Raw genomic sequence first — 24227 nt, forward strand, 5'->3', positions numbered from 1 at the left:
TATCCAGAAAGAAATCAGTGTAGTTATATTGTAATCTTTTTTTGTTGTTGTTGTTGCTCCTACAAGCCTTCAGTGTGCCATCTGTTGTTACCAGCCTTGATAACGGTGTGGAGGATCTATCAACCTGTTTGTTTTTAACTTTTAGGCCAGTATCTGTGGTCTGCATCACACAGAGCTATTCCCTCATGATGTACAAGCTGTAAATCTAGTACAAACTTTGCTAACAAGCTGGCTGCCAAAGTCCTGGGTGTTTGTGTGTGTGTGTCTGGACCATTATCCAGTATTCCTCATCTGACCTGTCTTTACTCCTCTAGCTCCCCAGCAAAACCCCCACCCCCACCCCTCACGCATCAACCACCCATGGGCTTCACAAGAGACCTTATGAGGATCATTTGACTGGAATGATATTGCTGCTTCAGGCTTTTTAGGGTGGGGGGCAAGCAGTTTGTTGCACAATTCTCAGCAGATAGTTTATTGTGCTTCAGAACGCTCCCTGATTCAGTTATTAGATCTGTTACGCTAAGCCAAAGGGAGCAGCTTAGGTGGTATGAAGGTTTTATTTACAGTATGTATGATGAGCAGGGTTATTATCCTAAATCTTTTTGTGTTTTGTGAACTAATGCTGACACAGATGAATGTGTCAGTGTAACATTGCTAGGGGAGGTGTGATTGGGCTTTTAAGGGCAATATTTATTGTTTATTTAATAATAATAATTTTATTTACGTAGCACCTTTAAAAACTGAGTTTATGAAGTGCTTTGACAGATACTGCAAAAGAGCAGGATACTCAGGAGACAAAATAACAAAAGTGAGGCCAAACAGAAGCAAGACAGGATTAAAGGATCAATATGAAGCCATTGTGTGTGGAAAAAAATGAGTACAGAAGTCCAAATAACAAGTTGGAGCCATATAATGTATGTTAAATAGGTTGTAATCCCATTTAATGTAAGATCTATGGTTGAAGCAACTTGTCTTCTTTTGCCCCCTCCTCCCAAAACACAGCAAAAACAGACAAGCAGCAGGAGCTCCACAGGAGCACAGGATGCACGCAACTTTGTAAATAACAAGTGACGTTGAGTCTTTCTCTGTAAGTTGATCAGCTGTCAGTTATCTGTCAGTGAAAAGCTAAGCCCGTTACCCTGAAAACAAAGCCCACTGATCTGAAATAACACACTCTGGATGATGAGTTAAGCGACTACCTGTCTCACTGCCTGCCAAACTCCATTAACGTTTTTCTCAATTTAACAGTTATGAACTTAAGTGCTCTTTCTACAAGATCATTAATGATCCCATACAACTCATAAATAGATGCTTACATGTACTAAATATTCTGCATTGATTTGAACTCTGACAAATGTGGAACAGGCATACAAAACAGTTATTCCGGCCCAGAGTGGAAATTTCAAAAGGGATACTGTGTTGTATTCAAGTCAAGTGAAGGGAGTATTTCAACTCAACATGTTTCCTGGATCTTTGTTGACATCGTGGTCATTTTATGAAATACTACAGTAAATATTTTACAGATTTTTCATTTAAGCTAAAATTGCAGTAAAACTAAGACAAATGCAAAAGACAAACCATAGTAAAAATAAAACAGAACAGTAAGAGATAAGAACAGGAAATGAGAAAAAACGTAATTTTGACACCAGGATTGATACCAGTGGTTTCTCCTCACGATCATTTTCTTTCACAGTACTTTCACATATTAGTCAAAGTAAAAGATACCACTTTGCCTTCTGTCTTTTATCCATGATAAATGTTAGTTTACAGCAGTGTCCCCTATCCTGGTCCTGAATATTTATTTTTGGGTGAACTGTCCCTTTAAAGATTCTACTATATATAACACTCAATGCAACTGGATGTCCCACTAGAACAACAGCTTCTCAGACCAAACCAAATGGCCACCAAACTCCATTGACAAATACAGTAATTTTACCATGCAGATCATCATAAACACACTTCATTTAAATTCTATACAGTATTTCCTCTGTCCTGGTCCTCAGAGCTCACTGTCCTGCATGTTTTAGATGGTTCCCTGCTCAGACATCTAAACATGCAGGGCAGTGAGCTCTGAGGACCAGGATAGGGGGAACACTGGTTTACAGTGACTAATTTTAAAGTGAATATGTGAGAATATACTGTTACATTCATTGTGTGTGCCTATTTTACTTTTTGTTGGGGCCATTTCAAAATTCATTATTATTGTTTCTTGACTTAAAGTGGAATCTCACTGAGGTGATTTATTTTGTTGCAAAAATCTGACATCTGAAGTAGGGCTGGGCAGTATAATGATATTATATTGTATTGTGATATGACACTAGATATCGTGATAGATTTTGGATATCGTTGTATCATCATATGTCAGAAGTGTTGTCTTTTCCTGGTTTTAAAGGCTGCATTACAGTTAAGTGATGTCATTTTGAGAATTTATGAGATTATTCCAGCTGATCTCATATTCGCCTTGACTCACTTAGGCATTTTATCCACATTACTGATGTTTATTTATAAATTAATCTCACATTTTGTGAAAGTACCAATAGTTATCCCTGTAATATTGTTGCAATATAATACAACAAACCCTCAGCCACTTCCATACTTTGTAGTACACGAAATATCATCAGTCACAACTTACACGATCAATAATTACCGATATCGGCTGATATGAAACTTCACTATCGTGTAAGTTTTTTTGGCTATATCGCCCAGGCCTAATCTGAAGTAATGATTCCAAGCAGGGATGCACAATAAATATTGGGTCGATAACGGAAATGTATAGTATTATGTAGTATTCTGTTAACTAAATTATAACCAATAAATATAGCCTATACTGATGTGATTCGACAGATTATACCAAAGCATTTAATTTGAATTATTTGGCAAAATTATCAATAAAAGCTTCAAATATGTGTTTTTTGTTGAAGTTTACTAGAAAAAACATTTCCAATTTCTTTTGGTCTGAGCTAAAGAATGTTGAGTCGTCCATCTTTGCTCACTATATCTGAGCCTTTCTTACCCTCAGGTGTGCAAAAACTAGGGATGGTAATGTGATGGAAATTCAAATTTCTCATGTAATCCTGTATCTGCATATTGTAAGCACCTAAGGACAGGACAGAGAGGAAGGTCCAATATACTCGTGTGCATCACAAGACAGTATGAGATAGAACAAGCCAGAACTGCTATACTGTTTTCTGAATGTCCTGTACCATCATGTGATAACAAAATACACCTCACCCTCTCTTGACCCCGCAGTTACCAGCGTGTATAAAACACTGACACATTCTCTGTTCTGGGCTCATTCCGCCCAGCTCATTCTTTGACTGTGCTGTGTCTGCAGATGGCTGAAGGAAACCTCACAGAAAGACAAGTTTCCTACTTTATTGTTTTTTATTATTACTGTGCTTTATTCAACAGAAACTGCCACCATGGTAACATAATCATAAACATGAACAGATAAAAAAAAAGTGATTCAGATTCTGATAATGTCACTTACCTGTTTTGGCAGGGGACCAGAAGTGAGGGGACAATGCGAGTCCAGGTGCACACCAAGTTCTGTTTCCTGTGTGTGCTCACCTTCCTCTTCCATCAGTGCAACCACTGCCATGGAGAAGGACACAGCCATCAGCACAGCGGACATCACCATGACGACCACAACCACACCCACAGCGACCTGCAGATTTCCGAGGCTCCATATGTGAGAGGAGCCACTTTGTCCCCAGAGTCCACCAGTCCTCAAGGGCATTCTTTAGAGGAGGAGCAACGCTTCTACATCCAGCAGCTATTCAGACGCTACGGCCAGAGAGGCCGGCTAGATTTCCAGGGATTTCAGAGTCTGCTGTTGAGCTTGGGTCTGGGCGAAGTGAAGGTGGTAGGGGTGGATCATGAAGAGCTGGGCCACGACCACGTAGCTCACCTCGACCTGCTTGATATGCAGGAAGGCCTTCACTCACATTCATCTACCAATGAAGGTCATAGCCAGGGTCACGGGCATGGGCATGGACATGGGCATGGACATCCACACCACCATCCACACAAAGAACAAGGTCCCACACGGTGCAGCCAGCAGACCACTGCTGCTAGTCCAGGTGCTGAGGGACCCACAGGACATGACCATAAACATGAGCATGAACATGGGCATGATGCAGAACATGATCATGATCATGCCGAGGTAGAGCATAGTGACCATAAACATTCTGATGGACATGTGCAGGACACACATGATCATGATGATGCACATGACAAAGAGCACAAACATGAGCAGGTACACTCAAACCACAAGGACCTGTCTGCTCACCCTCACAATGATAACGACCACAGTGGTCACGAACACAGTGACAACAACCACAGTGGTCATGATCACAGCGATCACGACCACAGCGATCATGACCACAGCGTTCACGACCACAGCAGCCATGACCACAGTGATCATGATCATGAGCACAGTGATCACGAACATGGTGATCATGACCACAGCGATCACGACCACAGCGATCACGACCACAGCGGTCATGACCACAGCAGCCATGACCACAGTGATCATGATCATGAGCACAGTGATCACGAACATGGTGATCATGACCACAGCGATCACGAACACAGTGATCATGAGCACAATCATGTCCACGAAGTGCAGACTGCCACAGACATTCCTCCCATCAACCAGGAGCAGCAGCCCCCTCCCCAGTTGGAGCCGTCCCAAGTCCCTCAGGAGCCACAGTCCTCCCTTAGCACTACAGAAAGCCGACCGAAGAAGCTGAAAAAGCCAGGCAGGGTCAGAGGACAGAGAGGGCGAAACAGAACCCCTTCTCCTCTCACACCTCCATCTGATGACCATGACCATCAATCGGAACAAAGTCATGACCACAGTCATGAGCACAGCCATTCTCATAAAGATAAGAGAGAAGCACCAGGAGCACCTGCCAGCCCCACCTTGCCAGCCCCTGTCTTGGCTGGCCATCCCGGAGGACTGTCTCATCAGCATGAGGAGGTAAGACTTGTTTGAACTCACAGAGTTGGTCTCTGGGCGCAGGACAGTGGCTACCCACTGCTCCTAATACTAGGATGGCTTAAATACAGACACTGACTCTGATTGTATAACTTTGTATGCTTGTATATGTCACATTAAAGTTGATCTTTACTAGTGCTTGTAAGGTTATTTTACATTATATGGGTTTCATAGAAAGGAGCTCTTTTGGAAAGCTGTCTTATGGGTCACCAATGATTTTTTAAAAATCTTTCTGATCTCCTCTGACACATCCATTAAAGACGGTGTGATCTTAAAAACAGAACACCAGGGGGTCTTTAGTTTTGCTTAAGGAGTTTATGTATCAGTAGTGTAAGTTTCAAAAAGATCCCGAACTGTACAAGTGATACAAAAGATGTCTTTTGAATATCAGACACGCAACCCCTGTAGTGTTAAATGCAGCTAGAAGAAATTTCTAGTTTGTTTCCTTCATGGAAAACAGAAGCTGTGCTGTGCTTGGAGTATGTATTTTACAAGTGATTTCAATAATGACAAATTTTAGCATAAAAATACATCATATTGTCAAGGGTACGGGGCTGAGAATAAAACAAATTTAAGTTTGTTTCATTATTTCAGTTGCTACACAACCTGTGTTTTCTTCCCCTCCTACTGTACCGTCTCTTTCTCCTCCCAGTGTTTGAATCTGACTCAGCTCCTCACCTACTATGGTCTGAGTCCGGAATCGCCCATCTCCCCCAGCCAGTTCACCTACCTTTGTCCCGCCCTGCTCTACCAGATAGATAGTCGTGTCTGCATTCGCCATTACCACCAGATGGATGTGGAGCAGGAAGCCTTGGAGCCTGCCAGTTCTGGTAAGAGCCAAGTATCTTATTGATCCAGTCCATTTTGACTGAAAAGACTTGTAATGTAGTAAGAAACAAACAGTCCTTTCAACAAGTGTCAACCTCAACTGCTAAAAGCCCAGTCTGAAGTACTTTAAACCTCACCAAGGCAGACTCTGTGTCTGTCAGGTTGTTTTTATGGATATTCTTATTTCTCAGATCATTGGATCTGAGAATATGACAGTCAGGGTAAGACAGTCCTCAATGTGCATGAGAGGTATTGGTGGTTTCCCCAGAGTGCAGCAAGAGCCTGCAGGTCCTGACATAACCATTGTTTTGCATAAAACTCAGACCCTGACAAAAAGAGTGATTCACAGCTAGAAACTGTATTAACAGCATGCTAAAATGACACTCTCAGTTCACTAGTCTTTTGCAGCAAAGTACCCTTTTTCTGTGAGGTTTGTTGTGATTTTATATGATGTCAACTATAAAATTTAAATTTACAATTATTCATGGATTTTAGGGACAAGATATTTTTATTTCAGTTTAACATTTAAATGAAAAGCTTTCACTACCATGCTGTCCTACATTCATGCCAGTGTACAAATCTTTGCATCAGAATAAGATGGGTCCTTATTCAAAGTGCATCTCCTAAAAGCAAAAATATAAATAAAACTGTACCAAAACATTTTACCCAAAAGTTAGTTGTCAGGGTTTCACAGTAACCATGGCCTGAAGGCCACACAAAATTACTCTGTGGCAACCAAGTTTCCATGTCAGATTTTGGGGCTACTGAAGAGACAGTGGAGCAGACACCCCCCCCATCATGTTCATTTAATTGTGGGAAGCCAGAATTGTCATTAATATTGATATTTGCTCAGTTGTGCAGACTTACAGCGGATCAAGTAACAGTAGCTTTAAACCCATTAGTACATAATGGTAATCACATTTGGATCCACTCAGCATTTTCATTCAGCCGACCATGACAGTAACATAATTTACAAAACAACTAGTGTTAGAATAGCATGTTTAGTGATAAGATTTTGGTCTATGAAAGAGAAAAAAGTACTGTCTGTATATGATGCCATCGGCAAGAGGAAACTACTATCTTCTTAAGTGGGATGCGATGCTATCAGGATGTATAACCTGGAGTTTCTCTCTTGGCGCACAGTGTCAGACCTGCATAATACAATGTTTATATGAACTAATAAAGACATATTTTTATAGAGGTGATAACTGAGGGGGGAACCAGTAATCCCATAATCCCCAGGGTATGCCCACCATTCTTTGCTTCATCTTCTCATTTTAAGGGCAGGGATGGGGCAGTTTTTTCTTTTCATTTTCTGCTATGCAGAGCAGCAGTGAACACTCACCAGCGCATAATTTGAACACTGACTTTAAAAAAAAAACAGGATGTTGAAAGTCAGTGCAAGTTTTTCAAGTAATGTGAGACCCCAACACCCAGTGAATATGCTGGCTGACTAATCTCAAGCTCCTTGTATTTCTACACCACCAACGCTTAATTAACTTTTCTTTACAGATGAAGAAAGCATAACATCTAATAGCTTTGAATGTAAGACAGCAGGCGTACAGACATTTTGGTTAGATAATTAGCTCTGGAGTTATACAGCCACATGAAACTGAAGCACAGTCTCATAATAAGAGAGGTGTTTTTTCTTCTTTATTGATAACTGTGCTCTTTGATCTTTTCCAAGTTTGCAGCCACCCTGCCACAGAATTATCTTGGTACAGTCATCTGTGTTTAATCTCAGAAAGACCCACGCTTTTTTTTCTTTTTTTCTCTTTTTTTCAGAAAATCTTGCTTTTTATTCATACTTGAAATGATAGTTCGATACTCGATACCTAACAGTGTACAAAATTAATTGACAATGAAATCTGGACTATTTATTTTAATTACATGCATGTGGGGGCAAATTGATAAACAGGGCATTTATCATTCACCATGCAACAGTAGTGCACGATGATAGATGCAGTAGCAGAACGGGATTATTTACCTACTGACGCATTTTTGGAGCTGGTCTTGAATAACTGATATTTAAAGAAACTCACTTTTCTTTTTTATGTATTTCCTGTCAGGTAAACTGCAGTGAAATCCATCCACCTGCAGATGTAGGTGTGGGTAACATGAATAAAAAGCAGCATGACTCTTGGTTCAGACAGCCAGGACTGTGAATGGCATTTCAACCAGCTAAACTTCTGTAGTGTAGCTTAAAGGGGCAGTTTGGATTTGACCCACTTTAATCAATAAATCAGTGTCAGTTTTAAGTTATATTTAGAATATCTTTACATTGCTGTCACACAGCTTTTCCCAACGCTGCCTTGATTAGATGGTTTGTTTGTGTTACTGTGTTACTTCAAACTAAATCAAAGCTAACCTTTTAAAACACTGAAAGAGCAATATTTGGCTTATATAAAAAAAATATAAAAAAGGCAGTGTGGCCGGCACAGTAAAGCAGTAGCATATAGTAAATATAGGCAAGGCAAGTTTATTTATATAGCACCATTGAGAGGCAATTCAAAGTGCTTTACAGGAACAAAGAAATACATTAAAATAAAACATTAAAAGAATATTAAAATTGTGTTTGAGTTAATTAAAAATAAAAGCCAAAAGCAAACCAAGAAATGGTTAAAAACATTACAGAAATTGCATTTAAAAAGCAAACACAAAACAAAGCAGCAGCAAACAAATATAAAAACAATAGCTACAGATTATAGTAACAATAAATTATATATCTACTTAACTGGAAAGCTGCCATAAACAGTCATGTTTTGTTCTGGACGTTTGTTCCACAGGTGGGGAGCAGAGAAACTGAAGGCTGCTTGCTTGGTTTTGATCCAGGGAACACTGAGTAAACCTGTTCCAAGTTATCTGAGGGGTCTGGGTGCTTCATAACATACAAGCAAATCAGTATAGGTGGCTAAAAGAAGTTTTGCTGCTGACCCTTTCCACAGCCGTACATTACTTAGTGTCCTACACTGGTACTCGAGCTACTTGACTGAACTGGGGGTGTGTCACCATCTACTGTAGATAATACACTCACTATGGATAAGTACCTCATACAACTCTACTTTAAAAAATCTCTTTAAGCAGAGGGTTTGTGTAGCCATCTGTGTCTGTACCCACCTCAATCAAAATAGGCATGTCCATAAAGCTACAGCACAGAACCTTCATATTGTGTTGGTTGTGGAAAAAAGTGGGAGTGTTTCCGCCACTATTTTCACAGTTTATAACATCAAATATCAAATTGTTTTAAGAAAAATCACCTCATTTTAATTGGCTAATGTACCAGTCACTGACTTTGCCAGGGAAAATGTAAACACAGGCTTGTTTCATTTGATTTCACAGAGAACTGTAGGCATTAAGAATAATAATTCTTCTGTAGGTTATACAGAGGCATCAGTATTAAATTTAAATTTTATAACCAGTTAAAAACTACGTAGTAGCTTTAACATGTTTATTTCTGCAGTTTTTGACACCTCAGCACTGGCTTTGCTTTGGAGGTTGCCGTTTGATTTTCCACACATAATGTGCGGAAAAAGATGTTGGTTATTTTTAGACATGATTGGGGATGCAGTAAGAATTTAGCATAAATTCTTAATTGATTAATTCTTTCAGTCAATCACAAGTTAGCATATGCATAACTAATAGCCATCAGTGGGAGTTGATAGGCAGTGAATGTATTAAGAGAGCTGAATGTAGTGTGGAAAAGTCAGCCTGGCATGTGTGTGGGTGTGGGTCAACCAGGAAAGAGATAAGTGTTCTTTTTGGCATATTCACTATGAGACAGTTAATGTTTGAATGAATATTATTCTGAGCTCCTATCAAAAGACTGCATCACGTGATTGACACTCTTAATCAGGATCATTCACTCGTCTAACTTCAACACTCATGATTTGTGTAGGATGTTTTGTGTCTGTGTCAATGTGTGCCCTTGTTATTAAATAATCTCAGTTGCCATGGCTGAAAAAAATGGTCCTATAGTGGACAATTTTGAAAATTGCAAAAATAACTTTTTTGTGTCCTTTTTGTGGACCCATCTCACTTATGTTGAAAAAGGCATCTTTCTTCCAATGATCTCTCCTCTTTCAGCTTGTGTTCCAAATCCCTGAAGTAATTATATCCAGAGAGAAAGAAAAACCCAGAAAAAGGCTGAAAGATCAGCTATAAAGAATGAAGGTCATTGTTAAGCCCTACTCTGGGAACTCGCAGTGTTTCTAGGTTTATGAGAATGCAAATCATAAAACCACAGTGTTTTAAAGTTAATGAGTTACAGGGCGTGGAATAAAGCAATAAAGGTTTGCTACAAATCAAAGCAGGACCAGTAATCACAGTTTCTGCACACAAAAACAGCAAACCATAGAAAAAAGGCTGCTTTTTCTTCGGTGTTATGGCGCTGTCTCTGTGGGTAATGTAAATGTAAATCTCCAGGAATAGATTACACACCTGGAATGAAAGTGCATTGTGGACACTGCATAATAATCAATCTGACCACGCTGGATTTATACCAGCTTAATTTGTTTATTCTCATATTCTGTATTATACCTACAGCATAATTGGATTTTAGTTTTCATTTAAGTTATGCAAAGTAGGCAAGAAGTTTGGGAGCTGTCACTGCAAACAATGGACAACATGGAAAGTGTGGGGTCAGAATATGTTCTGCACAACTTGGATTTATTTTTAATTAGAGATAGAAAGTGACATTTTTATGACAAAAATATATTTTAACTTTATTGCTGCTTTTGTGAACTTCAGAATGGAATAATGCTGTCAAAGAGGCAGGCTCTGAAGTTCAACCGTGAGATTGGAGGAATTCCCTAACTGTGCGTCCTCTTAAATCTTTAATTATTAAACACACACTCCCCTCTGGAGACACCTGTATCACATGCGCCTCAGGCAGCAGTATGCAGCCACTGAAAACAGTCATAAAAATGGTAATGATGGCGAGGAAGACAGCACGAACAAGTCAAAAGGGCAAGAATGGATCCTCATTAGTGGAAAACTAGAGGCGCTAGATTGTCTGTAATGGTGCACCAAGACTCAACCATAGGCATCACCACACGCCGCGACGCTACCTCTCATTTACCTCCTGCTGCCTTCCATGGGGGAGCTCAGAACATTTGCAGTTGGTTTCTTTCTGGTCCCCACTCCCCTCTCTTTCTGCGCTGTGCCAATTAGGAGAGCCCAAGCAACACCCTGGGCCATTTTTCTGAGCCATGGCTCACAGGAGATGCGTAATTGGAGAGAAGACACAGACCAGTGGGTCTCCTTCTTCTATCTTCTGTTCCCTTATCTCCACTTTCTATCGCCCCACTGCAACCCCCTGCACACCTGCACGTTCACACACACACACACACACACACACACACACACACACACACAACTGCATAAAGGTAATGAGATAGAGAAGTAGATGAGCTGCGTGAGTGTGAAGGACCTGCGGTGATGTACAGTCTGGCAGTTGCCTCTCAGGGTAACACGGTGTTCCGCTTGATGCGACAAATAAGAAAGCAGTCAACTGTAGCACCTATTTTTGTAAGGTACACTTAAAATGGTGGTAACAATGAAATGAGAAAGTGAGGGTTATTAAAGACATTTTCATCAGTAGTGAGAAAATGAATTCAATCTGTCAAGTTTGTTCTTCCTGATGATGAGACTCTGCACAATACAGTTGATTGGTTTTGGCTACTGCTCTATATATAAAGAGCGTTTCTTTGCTTTTATGGAAAATATATTGGCTAACTGTCACATCATTGTTATCAATATGTGGTCTAAAACATTTAACTGTTCTATTAACTATAGAGCCTTTGGATATATGTCATTTAAATCCTGTGAAATGTAGCTGGAACACAGATCCTGGATCTGTCGGGGAGGTCATATTTGTTAGATAGAGATACACAGTGGATTCTTCCTCCTGCAAAAACACAACATTTGCTGTATGCATACATTATTTAAAAAGTATTATAGCAGCAGTGCCTTAAATAAATAAAGAGTAAAGATCACAAATATTTGTTTTAAAAATAACACCGAACTTAAATAAATGTCAGCCAGTACTGCAAATATAATACACAAAATGCAAACCCAGCTTGGATATTTCTAACATTTTAAATGTTTAAAAAATTGTGTTTAAGTATGTTTAGCTCAAAATGACTTTTTTTTGCATGTATAATGAGTAAAATGTAAGCACACTACTTTTGTTTTTGCTCCTGTTTTTCACAAATTTTATTCTGTGCACACAAAATGTGTATTTCTCATTTTTTAGATGCTGAGCTTTGGCTATTTCATGTAGGACTATAGATAACATTTTTCCCAGGAGGGCAAAGTCATGGATTAGTTAGGTTTATGCATAAGGAGCGATTGGTTAAGGTTATACGCCACACCTGTCAGGTGGATGGATTGTCTTAGCAAAGAAGACTCATTAATAGGTCTGGGTGTTACATCCCTGAAGATCCAGCACTATACTTACTGAATGGGGTGGTTCTTGGAGGCGACACATCATCAGTTGTGGACCTCGTCATCATTGGGTGTTTGAGCCTTTTATCACAAGACACCCTCTGTCATGGCAGGCCCAAACCAGGCCGATCAAATCTGGGTGTGTGTCTCATGGTTGGCTTCTAGATGGTCCCCAGCTGGGATCTCTTCTCTTCAGCCACAGCCACATCATATATGGCTCTGATGGTGAAAGCATGTTGCAATGGAACAAATACCAAATAACAGGGACAAAGGTTTTTATTCATAAACTTACGGAGCAACTCACATAGTACAGTTTTCAAGGAGACGTGAGAAGTGTTCACTAACACAGACTTTAACATCTGTGAAAACATTTCAAAGAAATAAACCTTTTGTGTGCATCGAAGAAGTCTGATATTGCTTTATTTACATTCATGAAAAATTTGAGCTAAAACAAAAGTGTTATTAAATGTTTTGTATATTTGTGAGGTGACAAAATTAAGGAGAATAATAAAACTAATGTAGATGCTTCTACGTAGAACATGGGGGCTCACTGAATGGTTTGTCACCATCATCAAAACACCAAATGCCCCACATTTTTCAGGACACATGTAAACCTGCAGTGAGAGTCAGGGTTTGAAATGCAATCTTCCCTAAAGCTAATGACAAGTGGCTGTGTAATCAGCACATAAGCAACAGACCCTTCCTCTTCAGTTAAAATATTTCCCCTCAGAGAAACTCCAGCCTCCTGTTTTGTAGGTGGAGAGATGACCGCCAGGGGAGAGACTTTTTTCTTTTTTTTTTTGTAATGTTTTTTAATCCTACAGCTGGGTAATGGGACAGTAACAGCTTGATTCAGTCTCTCTAAAGACCACTCTGTCAGGCGTAAGACATGTTTCAGATCATCTCTTCACAAGCGACACCACCTGGGGCCGATTAGATGAGGAAAGGAAGTGTGTCTGCCACAGTGATTTTACCGTTATTAGTCATTTTTCCTCTGGCATAGTGGCAGCTTTGCTTTCCTTTATAAGAATTAAGCTCTATCAGTACTGAAAAGTTTGTAATATGACTACAATATATTTGGTATTAAGTATTGGCAAAATACTTCCAATTAACAATGAACTACAGTAGATGGTGGTCATCATGTCCCCAGTTTGGAGAAGCAGAGAGGAGTACCTGCACAGAAGTGAAGCAGTGCACTGCTGTGGACAGCATCAGCAGCAGAACGTGTTTTAACCAATTAAAAAAAATCTACACAATAAAATCAGCATCTGCTATATTTAGAGGATTTTCACCACTTTAACTTGCTGTCAGACAGCCTGTTCTGACAGGGAAACACTCTTATATAAGCCAAATATTGCGCTTTCCAAAACAACCACACTCCTTCAGGAAAATCAGTAATTTTATCTCACAGTACTTGACAATTGCTGCCTCAGTCTGACTTTGGTGTTTTAAAAGTTTAGTTTGGTTTCACTGAAGTTATATGATGTAAAATGACTAATTTGCATGAATGAGTCTGGTTTCCTTGGAGAGTGATAACAGTGGTTTTGTGTCAACAAAGGCTGCCTGACAGCAAAGGTAAAGTCCACCTCCAGTCATGCAATAAGTAATAAATTGTGTTTGATACTTTTTTTGTGTTAAATAAGTTCAAGTACCCGTATGGCTTACATAAAGCTTAACACCTTGCCTTCATATAGTATTCACAGATACATGAATATGCAAATAGTCCCTGCTCTCTCCATACCCCCAACCCCTAACCCATACCCCTAAGGAGCTGCACCTGGACTCTCCTCTGTTTTGCTAACTAATCATGCTAACTAGCTACATCCAGCTTCTCCTGATGGCTGGGCATCACCACTAATGATATGTATAGCCCCACCCCCTTGATTAATGGGATTGGTTCCTTAGGTATATGGCATCATATACCCAGCCTTTTTTTTGTCATGCTCAGACATGGTGTTTACCGCTTACCTCACACCTGATGTGTCTTGTAACACATGAAAAACACCACATGGACATGCAAGGTTAAAACCTGATTTTCACTGGAGGGGGGTCATTAAATATAGCATACACTTAAACTGATACTGATTATTTTAGGTGGCTAAAATAGATTCTGCTGCTGACCCTGTCCACAGCACTAAATTGCTTAGGTTCCTACACCGGTTTTCCTCCTGCTTCTCCAAATCTATTTATAAAGCATCAGCTAAAATGCCTCACTGAAGTGAACTGTGTGCAAGATGTGCATTACATGCACACTGTGTTTTAGTCAATAGACGTCCTACAGCTGAATGTCAGCAGTGAAGGACCGAGCGTCGCTCCAGCAAACACCACCAGCTTTGGTGTGACATTGAATTTCATACAACATTAAAGACTTTGCCCTCTGTGATAAAGTTTTCCTCGCTCGGTCTTATGCTGTTTTGAAACACATCCTGGGCTGACAGGTGGACTGACAGTTTAAATGATAGTGTACCTTTCTGACTTTTTCCTCCTCTGCTTTATGTGTCATGTCTGCGGCCTTGAATGAAAAATGAGGCGAGTAGAATTCTGCTGAAATGTCACTTCACATTTCTTGCTTTAGGCGTCATGTGTCATCACAAGGACACATGGATTGAAAACCTCTGGAGGGTAGATTCCTTCACATGTGAACAGGATGGGAAAAACACCTTCAGCCAGTAGCTGCATGACAGTAAAGCTGTGGCTGTTAGTGTAGTCTTTCTTCTAAAAATGCAGCTGACATGTGACAGTTTATGAATCAACCACACAGGTCTTTTCTTCTATTTTTTTCTCATGGACTTATAGTTGAAGTATCATATTGCAGCTCCAAAATGTTGGACGTGACAAACAAGCACTAGGCTTCTCACCCTCACTGTTTAGTAAATACTTTCTGTCTTTGTCTGTCTCTTTCTCCAGTGTGGGTGTGGCTGTGGGGTTTTGTGTCCATTACCATCATCAGCCTGCTGTCTCTGCTGGGTGTGGTGCTCGTACCCATCCTTAACCAATCCTGCTTCAAGTTCCTGCTCACCTTCCTGGTGGCGCTGGCAGTGGGAACACTCAGTGGCGACGCTCTCCTACATCTGCTGCCTCATGTGAGTACAGCACAGACAGCCAGAACACAAGTTGTGCTCAGAGGATTAAAAACCCTTTGTAGAGCAGTTGAGTCTTTTACATTAAGAAATTTGTGCCCTTGACTTCTCCACCCATTAAAGAGCACTACCACAGTGATAGGCGATTTAAAAAAATAGAACTTTACAGAAATTATGAAGCTATGAGTCAACAAAAATCATTGTTCGTAGGTAGAAAAACTTATGAAGGAACTCGTGAACTTATGAGTCAAAACAGTTGTAAAAAGGTGGACTTTGTATAAAGAAGCTAAAAGTAGTATTATACAGATTCTAAAAGGGATTCTTCAGTGCTGAATATAGAGTGACTCTTGTTGTTAAACAAGAGCCATGGTCATTTCTACTCAGACTGCCTTCTCAGGCACTGAGTCAGCCAATAACACGGCAGCAAAGGTCACATGGTCAAGGCTGCCTCACTTGTCACAGCTTGAAGCACACCATGTCATAGTTAATATGTGTTGATGTTCAGTAAATTATTCAAAAAACATCTTTAAAAAAAGTTTACTGGCAAGTTAATAGAATTTTGTTAAGTTGTTCATTGTTGTTTTGAACTCACCTGAATTCTTGTATCTCACAACTCAGTTAATAAAATTATTGTACTTTTTATGATTGATAGAAAACTGTTAAATGTAAACAGTAGGTGTCATCGCACAAACCTGTAAACATCTGATTGTATTCTAGCTGAATGTGGGACATAATTTTAATCTTTTATTAACTTCTCATTATTTATTTTAAATATATAGGAAGTTTTTGTCTGGTCACACTAGAAGTGGGACCAAGCCTTAACGTTCATGGATGACTTCAGTATTTTTCAACCAAGACCCTATTTTCCCATGTTTTTGTGTCTAAGTGACTAATGGAGACAACAATTTTTGTAATTGGTCCAATATTGAGCGAGGGAACTGCAGCCGTCAGCTGGTGAAACAGGCTGCAACATAATCCTTATGGACAACTGTGAACTGTCCAAGTACATCTACTGAAAGAGCTTGTTGTGCCACTGAGAAGTTCAGATTGTTATTCTGTGTCTGACAGCATTATGGAAAGAATCCCAACAGGTGTAGACTTTTTATTTTTTTTAAAGAATAAGATACATTTTGTTTAATCAGAAACAGATGCTTTATTGCTCTCGCCAAACTCACCAGACTCCCTTTACAGAAACATTAATTTTATCATTGTCATCTTCATTTAGACATGACAGAAACAAAATAAAACTCATTAAAAATATCTTGGCTCATCTTTCCACTGTTCCAATAATCACCGAGTTAGATGAGAAAATATCGTAGGAGGAGGAGAAGCATCAGGAAGCAGCAGGAAGAAAGAAGAAAGAGTGTGTATTTTTTTAAATGTATTTATTTATTTACTTCTCACATCTAACTCAGTGAATTAAAGGTTTATTTAGACCACACAACCAGAGTTTTATTTTGTGTTGCATTTAAACGAAGTGTGTTTTACAATGTTAAAATGACCTGGTGCAATAAAAGCAATAAAAAAGCTGTCTCTGCTTTAAAAAAAGTATCTTGCTCTGTAGGGCTTCTTTCCATGATGTTGTCAGAAAATTAAAATAATAATCTGAGCCTGTCAGTGGCAAAAAAGTACATTTAGTGGATGTGGTGTACACATCATGAATTAGTTTCACTTCTGCTGGCTGCAGCACTCTCACTTAATACTGGACCAGTTTCAAAAATTGTTGTCTCCATTAGTCAATAAGACACAGATACATGAGAAAAAAGAGTCCAGGTTACCCTTTAACTTACCAGGATAGCTGAACATGCTTTAAACATCACCTAGTCCCTCTTCCTCTAACCAATTGTCAGTAAATGTCTAAAGGCTCCAAGTTGATCTGTGTGCAGTCCACAGTAAGTTTCAGTGACCAACAGCCATCCTCTACTCGTTCTGTTCTTTCTCTGTAAGAGGCCTCAGGGATTCGATCTGTGTGACTGGAAGAAATAAAATCTATGTAATGATGAATGTGCGATCCTCCTCCCTCACTCCCTCCCACCCCCCTCCCCTGTCATCCTCTGTTCCTCCTCCTGTCTACAGTCTCAAGGGCAGCACGACCACAGTGAGCCTGGGCTGAGCCACGACACCGATCTGGTAACAGCCTTTGATGGAGTGTGGAAGGGCCTCACAGCGCTGGCCGGCATCTACCTCCTCTTCATCATCGAACACTGTATCGGCATGTTTAAGCACTACAAAGACCATGGGGTAAGATAAACAGCTGTAGACGAACAACAAGGCTGAACCTTTTATTAGACAGTAATTCTTAGAAGCAGTTGCCTTTGTTTGCCTTAATATTTCAGTTTCATCCTTGTTTTTCTGAGCATAAAATGATGCCTTTGCTCACAGGGCAGGAAGAAGGTGAGTGAGGAGGGCAAGATTGGCAGGAAGTTGTCAGATCACAAGTTAAATCGTCGCTCTGATGCAGAGTGGCTGCACCTGAAACCCCTCAGTGAAGGTAAGAAGCATTCAGTCACACAGTCCTTACAGCGTTTTGTTCCTGGGACTGTCACTGTAACGTCTCCTCCCTCCAACAGACCCTGACAGCACTGCCATCTCCTGCGACAACGGCCACAACGACACGCAGCTCACAGAGCTCCAGACGCCAGACTCTCCCACCAACAAGACGCCGCTGGCACCCACAAACTCCCAGCAAGAACCACAGTCACCCACCAAGGAGAACGGACGCAAGGCCAAGCAGCACCGTCATGGACACTCACACGGCCACGGTCACTCCCACGGCGGGAACTGCCACTCAGACCAGGAGATGAAGGATGCTGGTATAGCCAGCATCGCCTGGATGGTCATCATGGGCGATGGCATGCACAACTTCAGTGATGGCCTGGCTATAGGTAAGAGGGGTCGCAATTGATCTGCACTATGTCCATTTGAGGTAAATAACTCAGACATTTCTGTGTTATTTCACCAACAAATGTTTGTACGTTTGACAAAAATTATGAATAATTTTGTTGTTAAAGGAATTGTTCGGGTTTAGCTTTAGGTCGGGTTTAGTTTTTTAGTCCACGAGACACTGCTGGATTAAAACTAAACCTGACCTTCAATCGGAATGAAGGTGAGTAGATAATGACTGAATTTTTATTTTTGGGTGAACTATCCCTTTAAAGTTTCTACTGTACATATAACACTCCCTGCAACTGGATAAACCACTAGAACATTTGCTTCTCAGACCAAAGTAAATAGCCACCAAACTCCATTGACAAATACAGTAATTTTACAATGCAGATCATCATAAACACACTTCATTTACTAAATAAATTAAGAGTAAGATGTGAAAAGAAACAGCTATAATGTTGTTAAAGCCAGCAGTTTCACAGGGAGGGACTCACATGCACTAACATGCATGCACAGCCAGACCAGCTACCAAACAAAGAGACAGAGATTACATCACACAAAGAGGGAGTGTGACTTCATTCTCTGCTCAGGACGCCATGACTTCACTACATCTTTACATTGCAAAATAGTTGTTAGCTGTGTTAATGGTCAGCATCTCATATGTATAACCTTTAAATTCATTGTTCACAGGCCAGAATGTACAAAAACACATTATCAACAGTCTGTTGAGATGATACTAATCCGAAATACAGTTCAAGTGATGGAAATAATCACTGGCCCTCACTTTGAGTCTGTCATGAGTTGTAACCCCCAGTTTAATTAAAACACACAGTTTGAGAATTATTGTTGGTGAAAGTTTCTTTTAGGTTTATGTTTGTGGAAGGGCAGAACATTTCAACTGTAACTCATTATTTAATCATATTATTTAGCCCTTTTGGACTCTTTGATCAGTGTATATTAAAGGGATCTGCAGTAATTTATAAACTTTTTGGTTGTAGCATTTTTTTTGAGTTTCTATAGCCCCTTTTACATTGAACAGAAAAACCCACTAACACAACAACTTCCAGCTTTTTTTCTTCAATAGAAATGGGCACAATTGGCATTCAATCTGGAGTCAAATGACTCTGCAATAGATACAGGTATTTATCATCTCAGCTCTGATCCGCAGTGATGTAAATATAACACCCAGGTGAAAACGCTATTTTTATCCCTTTTTGGCAGAGGCAATGGAGGCTTGTCGCCTCTTATGCTCCTTTTTCATCTATATGCGCTGCAACTCAGCACAGTGGAGTTTGCTGCCTTTTGATGGTGTGTATTTAGAGATGAAGTACTTGCATTTAGTCAAGCGGCTGAGCAATTTATAAACATTTTAATTCTTATATATTCTTCATAATAAAATTCCTGTTATTCTGTCATCCTAAAGCTTTTATTATGAAGCAGCAACATCGGGAAATGTTGTGTGATCATCAGTAACAGAACACTACTCCTCTGCAGCTCAAAGTGAACATGAGACAATGAAGGCTCACATCTGAAAGTACAAACAGTGACACAGGAGAGAAACTAAACTTTAAACCACAGAGATTAATTTGAAAGCTACAAAAAGTTCTGAGAGCTGAACGCACAGAGGCTTTTTAAAACGACTTTCTCTCTGCTCTCCAGCATAGAGATAAGATGAGTCTCTGTGCATATCAAAAAAAAAAAAAAAAAAATCAGAAAGGCAAGTGGGTCTACCGCTTACCCACCTTTAAAAACCTGCATATACGTGCTAATTTTGGTGTACAAATGGTGTATTTTGATTATTCCAGACCTCTAATAATCAATGGAAACAGCTGTGTTGAGGCTTAATTAATTAATTGCTACTATGATGACCAGAATATGACATGATGCTGCTAACAGATTTACTGTCACTGTATAAAAGTAATGCTCTTAAAGGGTTTAAGGAATTTGAGAAATATAAGTACTCACTCTGTTGTTGTTACACAATAAGATTAATGCCTCTCTTACATGTGTGCATTAAATATGAAGCTGCTGCCAGTTAGCTCTGTCCAAAGGTAACCAAATCCACCTACCAGCACCTCTAAAGCTCAGTAGGTAACACATTAACACAGTCTTGTTTGTTTAATCCGTACAAAACCTGAAGTGTGAGAGCAAACACATTGTGGTTTTACAAAGGTTTATGTGCCAGAGTAATATTTGGTTGGGCGAGACATATTCCCGCATTTTTACACTTTATGTTAACTGATAATTGGCTGTTGGCTCTAACTTCATATCTAGTGTACAGACATAAAAGTGGCATTGATCTTCTCAACTTTCAACACAAAAGCAAACATGGCTATTCCCAAAATGTCAAACTTTTCCTTCTTAACAGTTTCTTTTTGTTCCCCCCCTGACATTTCCTGAACCTGTGGTCTCTCCAGGCGCCGCATTCAGTGCAAACCTGACGGGAGGCATCAGCACATCAGTGGCTGTTTTCTGCCACGAATTACCTCATGAACTTGGTAAGTGGAGAGAGAGTGTGAAAAACAAAACAAGTCATTTACTCATTATACACACTAGACACCGCACACTTCATTTATTCAACAAGTAGAACAAAGCTGTTTTGTGCAGGCCTTGCGGTTTGTTCACATAATGACAAATGGCGTCTAAATCACTGCCTCATGCAAAACAGCTCTTTTTCTCACTTGAACTGAAACTTTAATGTGAGTTGGTCTCACGACCCTCGGTCCCTGGGAACTTGTTAAAAACCCAGTGGTGTCAGTAATCATCGCTTGTCTCTTCACTCCAGAAAAATGTACTTTTTTTCCCCCAGATTAATGGCTTTTGTCTGACAGCAGCGAAATGGCTTGTCAATGTGTCTGTCAGTGAGGATGATGTACCGTGCCTGGCACACATTGTTCAATACAGTCAGACTCAAAGATGCTACAGCTGCTGCCGATGCGTTCTTTTGCATTCAGATCTGTTCTCTCCGAGGACCCTTTTGATTCAGCTTGATTCAGCAACTGTGAACATTTTTATTCAGAATAGTGCTTTTTCTTTTCTTTTTTTTTTTGCTCCACAGTTCTCTCCTCTGCCTGTTTGTTTATAGTAAGAGGAAGAGGTGGCAAGAGTAGGGTGAAAAAGACAGACAACGGGGCCATCCGCAGCAGATCAGTACTAATGATGTGTCTTGTCGCTGTGCAGTTTCCATGCCTCGTTTGTGTGCTTGATGAATAGAGTAGTGTCAATTACGGCAGAGTGTGAAGCAGTGAGTAATAGCCTGCGTTTGTCTGCCTGCTCCCTCTTGTGTTGACTAGCAGAATCCTGTCCTATTGTTACTGTTGTGTTTAGGGGTGAGGAGGAAAAAAAAAAACCTTCTGTTAAAAGCATCTATGAGGGATAAAACACATTTGGGTTTAAAGGGATAGTTCAAATCATTTGAAGTGAGGTTGTATGAGGTACTACTCAATGTGTTAACTATAGTAGATGGTGGTCAACACGCCTCCAGTTTGGAGAAGCAGCAGGAGTACCAGTGTAGGAAGCTATGTACACAGTCAGAGAGGTGCCAACTAGAAGCATATATGGTTCTTCTGTTCCTGATAGAACCCTTCTTCATGGAATCCTCTCAGGGGGTTCTACATAGAACCGAGCATGAATGGGTATACCTAGAAGAAACATCTGGGAAATATTCCACCCAGAAACCCCCCGATGAGAGGTTCTACTGAGAACCCTTCTGTGGTGTAATGGTTTCACCCAGAACTCTCTCTGGGGGTTTTATCCAGAACCTTTCCACATTCCAACAAGAATCCACCCAAGGACTTTGACAGAGAACCTTTTATATTCCAGCTTTTTTGTCTAGAACCTACACAGATCATACTCCGATTCTTATGTAGCAGCCACCAGGGCGGATCTAAAAGAAGGCTTTTTAGACAAGTTTTACTTACATTCCTCTTGCCTTCAGGAATCTTTGAAGAACTTTTTCTTCTAAAAAGGGTTCTATGGATGAAAAAGGTTCTTAATGGAAGTCTTAGTTTTACAGAAAACCCTTGACAAACCCTTTCTTCAGAAAAGGCTTCATCAGAAGTAAATGGTTCTGGGTAGCCTCAGTCCTTCAGAAAGAACCGTTTTGAAAGATGTTCACCACGTTATCTTGCCATCAGACAGACTTTTCGGATAGGAACTCCTATTTAGAGAGTTTAGGTAAAATTAAAAAGAAGAAGGCATACTGTATTAATCCCTGAGGGTAAATTACATTCCCTTCACTCTGTTGTAATTGTGTACATACATACACAGGCCTGAAATACACACATGCACAAACAGGACCTATAGACATGCATCTGAGAGAGGTGTCAGAGCGAGGGGGCTGCACACATATAATAGTCAGGCGTCCCGAGAAGTTAGGGGTTCAGTGCCTTGCTGAAGGGCACATCGGCAGTGCCCAGGAAGTGAAATAGCACCTTTCCAGCTACCAGACCACACTCCGTACTTTGGTGCACGTGGGACTTGAACCTCCTTTGGTTCCCAAGCCAAGTCCTTACAGACTGACCTACTGCTGCCCAACATTACTGTTTTTACAAAAGGAATCTGATATATTTGGCTCATATACCAGCAGTTTCTGACCATCAGATGCTGTCTGACAACACAGTAAAGTGTTTTATTTTTTTCCTTAGGTGGCTAAAATCCATTTTGCTGCTGACCCTGTCCACAGCAGTATGTTGCTTAGTTTCCGTTCTGGAACTCATTTCTGCTTCTATAAACTGGGGTCGTGTCCACCACCAAGTACTGTAGTCAATACACAGACTACGGCTAAGTACCCCATATAACCCCACTTCAGATAATCCAAACTGTCCCTTTAAGTGTTCTTGTACACAGCTGCCTGTGATGTTTAGCATTTAGTTGTTTTAAAAGTCTGCTGTATCTGTGAGGCTTCAGGATAGAACAAGATGGCTATGAGTCTTGATTCCACTCCAACATTTCTGTCCTTTTATTGCTGTTTTTTTCCTCTGTTGTGCTCGAGTTTCCAGATGGTTAACTGCGGCACAGGTCCTGTCTCAGGAAGATTTGCGAGATCACTCTCTCTCTCAGTGTAATTTCACATTTCCTGTTGATTCTGCGCCTGTTCTTCAGGAACACTCGCTGTCGTGCCTTCACCCCTGTAGGGCCGCTTGTCAGACAAACCCAGCAGTTTGACAAGTGCACCTCTCGGCTCCTCTCGAACACAAAAGCCGTCCCCTCGACTGGCAGCTGGATGGCAAAGATGATGATTATGAGGGTTCTTTAACCACCCAGAGTGAAGCTAATTGGCAGTGATGGGTGTGTTAATTGCGGTAGATGAGGCGGCAGCAGGCGTGTCTGAGTGTCTGACGGATTGGAACTGGGGAGGCAGGAAACGCCAGAGTAAGTTGAAGTTTGGGGGGGGTATTGAAGTGAGGTGAGCGCGGACTATCTCTCTTTAACTTCTCCCCCCTTTTCTCTGGGTTTGATTGATGGATGGGAGCTGAGTGGTAATATATTCATTGTGGTAATTAGCAAGGAAAAGAGGCCGCTTGTTACACAGTGCAGGAAATGTAGGCCACCCCCTTCTCAGTATTCATCTCTCTCTCCAAATCCAGGGCGTTTCCGCTGAGACTTGGGCCTCTTCCCGCACTTGGCCCGGCAATGATTGAAGAGGGTAGAGAGGCTACGGCGTGCATATGTAATCATAAATGTATCAGAGGGGAGTTAAAGACATATTTCTTAGAAAGAGCAGCTCCTGGTCTTGTTTTTCACCTGCTTGAAGATAGATAGTGGTGGCGGATGCATGGATGGAGTTAACTTTGAACAGGTTCACCTCAACACAGAGTCAGAACAGACTTGAAAAGTAAATGGAAAAACACAGCGTGGCGTGTGCCGAGCTGTTCACCGAGGGGTTCATACGCAGAGAAGTGCAATGTCACTTTGCAAACTGTAAACAGAAATTGGACACACTGCTGTCACTGCTGCAGCACTGCACTTTGTCACTTTTACCTTTT

At 40.6% G+C, this 24227-nt stretch overlaps 1 protein-coding gene across 1 annotated transcript in view; it reads left to right on the top strand.

Moving 5' to 3' along the window:
• The window catches only part of slc39a10 (solute carrier family 39 member 10), a 44032-nt gene that overhangs the window by 17090 nt on the left and 2715 nt on the right, over positions 1-24227 (top strand). The window contains exons 3-9 of the mRNA XM_084724266.1: positions 3503-4984; positions 5655-5832; positions 15182-15357; positions 17431-17595; positions 17737-17845; positions 17925-18239; positions 20658-20738. Of these exons, the coding sequence (XP_084580392.1) occupies positions 3524-4984; positions 5655-5832; positions 15182-15357; positions 17431-17595; positions 17737-17845; positions 17925-18239; positions 20658-20738 (2485 nt within the window). The 5' untranslated portion in view covers positions 3503-3523. The remainder of the gene's footprint in view (positions 1-3502; positions 4985-5654; positions 5833-15181; positions 15358-17430; positions 17596-17736; positions 17846-17924; positions 18240-20657; positions 20739-24227) is intronic.

This window comes from Lutjanus erythropterus, chromosome 8 (assembly GCF_056507025.1).
Source record: "Lutjanus erythropterus isolate fLutEry1 chromosome 8, fLutEry1.hap2, whole genome shotgun sequence".
NCBI lineage: Eukaryota > Metazoa > Chordata > Actinopteri > Lutjaniformes > Lutjanidae > Lutjanus > Lutjanus erythropterus.